Genomic DNA, 9,361 nt, shown 5'->3' on the forward strand with positions numbered 1-9,361 from the left:
CAGGAGAGGGAAAGTACTTTTATCAATAGGAAGGAGGTCATATATGATACTATTTGGCAGTTCTTGATCCTTATCTAACTTTTTTTTCTCTCTCAAAACGTTACAACGTGCAAGGAAAGATGAAGCCCAAATTATAAATTTTGCTTATGAAGGAATACTCTCCAAGTTGCAGAGTTTTTTGAATTTGTGAAGAAAAAGAAAGAAGCTTCTGCTTCAGAAGTTGGAGAAGACGCTGCAAAGAGTGATCAACCTCTTGTCGTAATGCCTCAATAATAATATGTGGTTACCCAGTGAATAGCATTTCCCATAATCGGCCCTCAAATCTTTGGATTTTGAGCTACATATATCTTGTATGCCTAACTAGCCAAACTTCTTGCACGTCATTGCCCATAGAGATTTATGCATCTGACGCATTAAAAACATTGAGTTAAGTTCATTTGCATGTAAAAAGATGTTAACTGGTCAGCTATCCACCTTTAGAGATGTACAGCAGGTGTAAATTTTTGCGGATTGTAGTTTGCTCTTTAGCGGAATCTTTGTTATCTTGAAGATGAACTGGTTTCTTGATTTCATATAAGTGTTTGGTTAAGCTTGTTTAGTGATATCATGTATTAGAGATATGGGTGCTTCGTTGCAATTAAGTTGAGAAGAAGTTTGAAATCAGGATAGGAGAGTCTTTTGTTAGAATCGGGGTCATATGAATTCATTTAATTCTCGTCTTCAAGACACCTCTTGTGTATGTTTCTTCCTATCAAAACTATGACACGCGTGCAATTTTGAGTAAATAGTTGATGATGAGATCCGAACTTACTACTAATATCATGTTGAACGATTTCATCTTATACGTGAAAGGAAACAATTTATTAATGTAAAAAATTTGTGTGAAGAAACATTTATAATTAGCAAGTGGTTGTATCGAAAGTCAATTACACAGTGCTCTAACGATACTTAGAGATCAGGAAAAGGTCAGTTGTATCATATAACTCATTTATTTTTTTCGTAATTGTTCAATGATATTGCGTCACTTGTTCTCTTATTTTTTAACCTATCATTGTAGCAAAACTCAATCACCACTTGCCTTTGACATTGATCAAAGTTTTACACTAATAATTTGACCCTTTCAAAGGAAATATCTGACATATGGAAAGTGATCTTCCACCAACTTGAAAGTTGACATTTTACATGATTAAATAATGACTTAGAGGAGACTTTCCAAAGTTATAAAATCATTCTTATTGGAATTTGTTTTATTCATTCTTGAAGCTCCAATTCTGCTACCACGTAAAATTACAAATATAGCATAGAAGAAAATTATAATCACAGGTCACTATGGGATTGCATTCTCAATTCATTCCGACAATTTTGCTTATATTTATCTCAATATCAATATCAATTTCTATCTTAGATGTAAATTTCCCAATATAAAAAAAAAAACTGTATGGATCATTGTGGAAATGTAAGTATTCCCTTCCCTTTCAGCGCTAGGGAAGGCTGTTACTTTAACGAAACATTCTTAGTCACTTGTAATGACACCCACTATGATCCTCCAAAACCATTCTTGACAAACTCAACCATCCAAATCACAAATATATCTCAGGAAGGCCAAATGCGTGTCTTGCAATTCATAGCAAAAGACTATTATTCTCGGAATGGCACTAGAGTGTTATATCAAGATCCCTGGATAACAGTGTCCAGAGGCTTCATGGTCAATAATACTGCCAATAAGTTCACCGTCATTGGTTGTGATACTTATGCTTATTTATTTGGTTCTCGGGAGAATCGGAATTACGAGACAGGGTATAGTTCCACGTGTGACAACAATGATGATTTGGTCAATGGCTCATGTTCTGGTTTAGGCTATTGCCATATGTCTATCCCGAAACATGTGTGGGAAGTTGAGGTGACATTGCATAGCTTTAATAATTTCACAAATGTGTGGGACTTCAACAATTGCAGCTATGGTTTTCGAGCTGAGGAAAGTGCATTCAATTTTTCCACAAGTGATCTTTCCCGCCTAAGGAATGTAGAAATGCTTCCTATGGTGGTTGACTGGGCAGTTGGAGACGGAACTTGTGAGGAGGCTCGAAATAACATTTCTAGTTATGCATGTAAACGTGTACATTCTAAGTGTTATGAACCTGCTAATGGTTATGGATATCGTTGTTTTTGCCAGGAGGGTTATCAAGGAAATCCCCATACCTCTATCATGGTTGCAAAGGTATGACTATATTTAATTTTTTCCAACATTATTTTGAAGTCATACATACCACTCTCTCATTGAATTGCCTAGCGTTTTTTTTACAATTTAATGAGCGTTTATTTGGCCTCCATTAAAGCACTTTATTTTTTTTCAGCCACTTTTCAACCCCTTTTTTTACCCAAGTGGGGTCCATGCTGCTGCCTTCCTGATCATTTGCAATGTGCCACATTTTTTCAAAAGGATTGTTGGTACCAATGGACGAAACCACCCTCCAATATCAAAACTAGATGACCGATTGAGGGGAGTGGTTGGGAGGGTAGTTTTGTCATTTAGTACTGTGACCAACAGTTACCCTTCGTTTGAATTCTATTGCACTGTCTAACTTTATGACACATGGGGCCCGCATTAGTGTGAGAAATTGACAAATAATGTGTTTTAATGGGGGCCAAATGGGGGATGAATTTTAACTTCATTTTCTTTTTTATTATTAATATTTTTGTTATGCAGATACTGATGAATGTCAAGATCCAAGTCTCAACGATTGTGAACATAAATGTGAGAACATATTGGGGAGTTATAGATGTGTTTGCCCGAAAGGTCATCATGGTGATGGGAAAAAAATGGCATAGGTTGCATTCGCAATGATCAATCGCTCGTCTTCAAACTTGTTGCAGGTTAGTACAACTTCCATGCAGACGTCTTAACCTTTCCTCTTCTATTTCCACCTTCTTCTTTTTTATCCCTGCCATAGAATCGCAGGAATAGGCCCTCCCAACCTTAAATATCTCTCATATTTCCAAAAAATAATTTTTGGCCTATTTGTTTAATGAAAAGTAGGGGAAAGAAGCTAACCTATATCCATTTTGGCCCCGTAAAAATCTTAATAACAGGAATCGCTACAGGAGTCGGTGTTATTCTGCTTGCTGGCTGTTGTTTATACTTGGAACTCAATTGAAAAAAGTTGGTCATGATGAAGTGAAAATTCTTTCTTCAAAATGGTGTGTTATTGTTGCAAGAACAACTCATTAAAAGAGAGAAGTCAACAAATACAGCAAAAATATTCACATCCACTGAGCTAAAGAAGGCAACAAACAATTTCCATAACAGTAGGATTATTGGTCAAGGAGGATTTGGAACAGTGTATAAAGGCTTCTTATCAGATAATCGAATAGTTGCCATTAAGAAGTCCAAACAAGTTGATCCAAACCAAATTGACCAATTTATCAATGAGGTGATTGTTCTTTCCCAAATCAACCACAAAATGTTGTTAGGCTCCTTGGTTGTTTTTTAGAGTCATAGGTTCCTCTCCTAGTTTACGAGTTCATCAACAATGGTACTCTTTTTGAGCACATAAAGAACAAAACAAAGGCACGCATTCTTTCTTGGGACAAACGCTTAACAATAGCTGCAGAAGGTGCTGGAGTTCTTACATATTTGCACTCTACTGCTTCTCTTCCAATCATACACTGAGACATCAAATTGGCTAATATTCTCTTAGATGCTAATTTCACAGCAAAGGTCTCAGATTTTGGAGCATCAAGATTGGTTCCTATGAATAAAACTCAATTATCTACTATGGTGCAAGGAACCTTTGGATACTTAGACCCTGAATACTTACAAACAAACCAATTAACTGAGAAAAGTGATGTTTATAGGTTTGGAGTAGTCCTTGTAGGGCTACTAACAGGAAAAAAGGCATTAAGTTATGATGGACCAGGGGAGAAGAGAAATTTAGCCAGCTATTTTCTTTTAACATTGAAACAAGGATACTTATTCCAAGTTCTTGATGATAATATTGTGTGTGAAGGAAACAGTGAATAGTTAATATCAGTTGCTATGCTCGCAAAAAGGTGTTTATACGTTAGAGGAGATGATAGACCTAGTATGAAGGAAGTAGCTATGGAACTTGAAAGTCTGAGACTGTCAGGAAAACACTTATGGGTACAAACTGAATCCGACGCAGAAGAGATGGAATCTCTTCTTTCTATGGAATTGAAAACCTTTGCAAATGGTGAGGACAATAGTTCAGGTACTGTATATGACAGCATGAGGGATCATATTATTCTACCAATGGGTGGTGGCAGATGATCTAAAGACAACTACCATTGGGATATCCAGGAAGAGACAGAATCAATTAATGGAAGTGGTTTATAACAAACTTTGTGATTCAATGATTTTCATTCGTTGAAGTGGATTGTAAATTATTCTATTAAATGTTGTAATATATGTTGGATTACTCTTGTCCATTACTATTTAGTCCAACATACTAATAAAAAGAAGAAAAAATTGTATCCAAGAAAAACATTTTATAAGGCACCGAGTTGGACCCAGGTCTAGTCCTAGAGAATTTTAGGCATGTCAGTTGATTCCGAGCTGGTAGTCACCTCTACGTGATTGCCGAAGCAGCGAAGCTGTTACCTCAAGCCTCTAGCTAGACATGCACTTCTTAGGGCCCATTTGGCTAAACATTTGCTTTTGCTTCTATTTTTATAGAATAGCTTATTGGAAATTATCTTAATTAGTGTTTGAAACCTAATTTTTAAAAGAATTTTATCTTGCAAAAAACCTTTTAGAGGAAACTATATTGGGTCTGCTTTCCCTAAAAACTCTTATATAATATTTTAATCAAATGAGACTGTTTTTAGATCTTAAAAGCTCATTTTCACTTCTCAAAAATCGTTTAAATCTAGCCCTTATTATGTATAGTATAATAACAACATTTGTGATCAACATGCGATCTTATTAACAGAGTTGTTTTCTAGTTGCATTATTGGATCCACTATTTCCATTGCTCTGCCTGGTATTGCAATACTTACATAATTATGCAGATTTCCATGATCTTCAAATGCATCATCTGTTGGTCTTATGTTTGTCGACATTAATTCTAGTACAAGAATACCATAGTTATATTCACCTCCTTTCATAGCCTCGAGGGTTTCGTAGGCTGTCGACTTAGCTGCCATGGGTACACATATGATTCCTATATCGATGATATTGCACCCCTACCTTGCTGCTATGGGCCATGGAATGCCTACATTGCTGTATTAAGTTGCTGTAAGCTATCGTCTTTGCAGATTTACAATGCTATAATCCATTAGATATTGTTCAAATTAACAATGATGAGTGATTTTGGAAGTGATAAAAGCAGTTAACCATGAGAAAAACAAGCGAAAACAAAAACAATTAAAGTCGAAAAATGGCCTGCGTGGCCACCCAGTCTTGTGTTGTAATTACGGTGGTCATTTTCTTGAATTGGATAGGCGCTCAATTTTATATTAGGCGGTCGTCCAATAAAAGAATAAGAATAATAATAATAATAAAAATCCAACCATTGGTTGTTTGAATTCTGGTGTCGTTTTGAAGTGTTTCACACCCTTTGGCTTGATTTTTACACTATTTCATGCATGGTAATTGTAGTTCAATATATATTGAAGGTTTTCATGTTGGAAATTATATCACAAATATCAAATTGATTCCATAGCATCCAAAACCTAATATCAAACCATGTTTTTATAGTTTTGTTATTTAGTTCCTTTTTTTTTTTAATTTTGTTTGCTTGATTCAAACTTGGATTAAGGTTTGTTTACTTCTACAAACTATTTGCCATAAAGTCTTCAAACTCTTATTTTCATCCTTCATCAACTTTGTGCAACATAATCAATCTCCATTAGTGCATAGCTGCCTACATTGCTTCCCAACACATGGTGTTGTGGCGTGCCACCTAAGGACCAGGTATGTCCTTGTGTATTATAATCACGACATACAAGCACTTATTTTCATTCTTCATCAATTTTGTTCAACATAACCGACCTCCATTAGTGCATAGCTACCTACATTGCTTTCCAACACATGGTGTTATGGCGTGCCACATAAAGTACAGGTCTGTCCTTGTGTACTCATAATCACATGGCACACCATGGCATGGCAGCACAATGGGCATGCCATAGCACTTGCATAGTCCCACTCAAAGCATTGCAACATGTGTTATCAATTTTATATCCGCAAGTGTACGTATCGTAACAAGTAATATAATGGGCCTATGAGTCCAGATTATCGTTCCCACCAAGATTATACTTTAGCACTTAATTCAATTTTTCTCTAACTACTATTTGACGAAAGTATATAAAAATTCGTATGGTTTAATTTTTAATCTAAATACGTGAAAACAATTGGATGCATACATGATTGGTTTAGAAATTAAATAATGAACAAATATTAGGGTTGAATAATTTTACCTATTGATCACCTTTACATCTTAAATCAAGATTTAGAAAATCTAACGTAGTGTTTGGTTGAATTCTCCTATTGTATTTAATTTACCGCTCTCGAGTTCTCATTAAACCTATTTAACTAATTTAATTCCATATCTTTATACAAATCAAATTTAGTTAAATGAGTTCTTTGTTTTAGAAATTCAATTATGACCGCATTAATTAGTATATGTATCTCTACACGTTATACCAATTTATCGAATTTCACTATATGGTCTAGAGCCTAAACTCACATTTCGATTCGTAAAGGATTCACTAAATCATCAAATTAATGATCAAGTAATTTATAGTAATATCAACACATGAAAAAAATAAAGAACACGAATTTTAATTAAAAGACATAAAGGATCCCAATTGGATTATATTATTCGCTCTAATAAGAGATTTAGATATTCATAAGGAAAGAGGGAAAGTAATAAATCGTCATAGAATATATCACCAAATTTGTAGTAATGATGTAGAAGAAAAAATATCAATATTCTACCAAGATCTTCTCTCTCTTCCATTCAATGCTCCAAACATTGAATTGCTTATTGTTTTCTTCCCTTGAATTGCTTCTCTTTAATCTCAAAGTGTGTATCTTGCCTCTCAATGTGTGGAATCCTCCAAAAGTGTGAGAAATTTCTATTTATAGGTGCCTTCCCATGTGTCTAGAGATTAGGTTTTTTCATGGACTTCAAATGGGCCAAAAATGCGCCCTAGTTGCGTTATTCAACGGCATCGCGGTGCCTGATGCAATGAGCCAGGCACCAAGGCTCTGTATTTTCTATAACACCGCAGTGCTCTAAATGTGTTTCTCTCACTTTTTTTGTGGTGCCTTGGCGTCACTGTTTCGACACCGGGCCACTATTCGTCCAACAATTTTGTTTTGCCTCTTTCACCCCTTTATCCACAACTTCTTTTCAATCCATGCCAATAGCTTTAACTGACGACCTCTTTCGTGTCTTTCACCATTTCAACAATCCTATAAAACAACATTAACAAACATTAAAAACGTTCAACAATCATAGAATCTAGTTTACAATCAAGTTAAAATTGGCCTAAACTCGAGAGCAAAAGGAATTCATCAATGTGCAGGACATGCCATTGAACTAATATCAAGAATGAAAGTTAGGAGTTTGAACATGATCAAGTATTGTCTTAGTCTCAACCATAAATGTACTAATCAAGTATCATCAGATGTTATGATAGGACTTTGCCATCGTATGAGAAAGCAAATTCTTTGGGTTTTGGGGAGAGCATGTTTATTATAGATTTTTTTTGTTCAAGTAGATGATATCGTGGACATAAACTAAATCCAATGCAGAAGAGAGGGAATCTCTTCTTTATGTGGAATTGAAAACCTTTGCAAATGGTGAGGGTAATAGTATAGGTACTGTATATGATGGCATGAGGGGTCATATTATTCTACCAATGGGTGGTGGCAGATGATCTAAATACAACTATCCCTGGCATTTTAGCATATCTAGAAAGAGATAGAATCAATTAATGGAGGTAGTTTACAGTAAACTTTGTGAATTCGGTGACTTTCACTCGTTAGAGTGGATTGTAAATTACTCTACTATATATTGTAACATATGGTGGATTAATCTTGTTCATTGCTGTTTAGTCCAAATACTAATAAAAAGAAGAAAAAATTGTATACAAGAAAAATGATTTATAAGGCATCGCGTCTGACCCGAGTCGAACTGAGGCCCATGCTGGCCTAAATAATTTAGGCATGTCAGTTGGTTCCCGACTAGTTGTCGCCTCTACGCGATTGCCGAAGCTATTACCCCAAGCCTTCAGCTAGACGTGTGCTTCTTATGGTCCATTTGACTGAACTTTTGCTTTTGCTTCTATTTTTTATAGAAGAGCCTATTAAGAAATTACCTTAATTAGCATTTGAAAACTAATTTCTAAAAAGAGTTTTATCTTGTGGAAGAGCTTTTAGAGAAAGCTATATTTAGCCTACTTTCTCTAAAAGCTCTTCTATAAAATTAATCAAATGAATCCAAAAGCATATTTTGAATCTCAAAAACTCCTTTTAACTTCTCAAAAATCATTTCAAACTAGCCCTTATTCTGTGTAATATAGTAACAACATTTGTAATTGACATGAGATCTCTAGGAATTCCTTTGTACAAGCCACTCCAGTGCTCAATATACCAACTAATATTGATTTTATTTCTAAGGTTGTTTTCTAGTTGTATTATTGGATCCACAAATTCCATTATTGTCCCTGGTATTGCAATACTTATAAAATTATAAAGATTTACATGATCCTCAAATGCATCATGTCTTGGTCTTATGTTTTTCAACATTAATTCTAGTACAAGAATGCCTAGGGGGTTTCATAGGTTGTTGACTTAGTTGCCATAGGTACCAACATGGTGCCTATATTGGTGCCATGGCACTCCCACCTTACTAATATGGGCCAACGAATGCTTACATTGCTACATTGAGATGCCGTAGGCTGCCCTTTTTGCTGATTTGTAGTACCATAATCTATCTCCATTAGTGCATAGCTACCAGCATTGCTGATAAGTGTATTTTATACATTTTTGTAGACCTAAAAATATAGATATTGAATAGTTCTTTAAAGCAATTATAACCTAATTTCTTGTATATTTCATTTATTAGGTAAAACTCGATGGTTGGAGGGTAAACTGAAAGAAAGAAGCGAAAAATGGCGAAGTACAAACTTGAGGACCAAATTGCAAATATCCAATGGTTGAATTGGACCATAAGAGATATTTTAAAAATTGATGGGAGTCAATTGGATGCAATTAGAAGTAAAAATGGAATGGAATATCATCAGAATATTACCATAAATTGACTTCCAATCGCATGATATATTTTCCAGATTTTTAGTCAAGTATTGCGACCAATTTTTGGCATATAAACATTTG

General features: G+C 35.0%; 1 protein-coding gene and 1 pseudogene across 1 annotated transcript; both read left to right on the top strand.

Annotated features, from left to right (window-relative positions):
* The first annotated feature begins 1,282 nt into the window (after positions 1 to 1,282).
* LOC111409259 (wall-associated receptor kinase 2-like) lies at positions 1,283 to 4,512 on the top strand. Its single transcript, XM_023039276.1, has 3 exons — positions 1,283 to 2,218; positions 2,708 to 2,874; positions 3,091 to 4,512. The coding sequence occupies exons 1-2, from the start codon at positions 1,439 to 1,441 to the stop codon at positions 2,843 to 2,845; spliced, it is 918 nt and encodes a 305-aa protein (XP_022895044.1). The 5' UTR covers positions 1,283 to 1,438; the 3' UTR covers positions 2,846 to 2,874; positions 3,091 to 4,512.
* LOC111409555 lies at positions 2,890 to 4,512 on the top strand (annotated as a pseudogene).
* Positions 4,513 to 9,361: the final 4,849 nt, after the last annotated feature.

The sequence above is a fragment of the Olea europaea genome, chromosome 14 (assembly GCF_002742605.1).
Source record: "Olea europaea var. sylvestris chromosome 14, O_europaea_v1, whole genome shotgun sequence".
Lineage (NCBI taxonomy): Eukaryota > Viridiplantae > Streptophyta > Magnoliopsida > Lamiales > Oleaceae > Olea > Olea europaea.

Bases quoted from the DNA above. Each gene is read 5' to 3' on its own strand.
- LOC111409259 (XM_023039276.1), top strand. From the start codon at position 1,439: ATGGATCATTGTGGAAATGTAAGTATTCCCTTCCCTTTCAGCGCTAGG. The intron at 2,219-2,707 runs GTATGACTATAT...TTTGTTATGCAG, and splicing joins CCTCTATCATGGTTGCAAAG to ATACTGATGAATGTCAAGAT.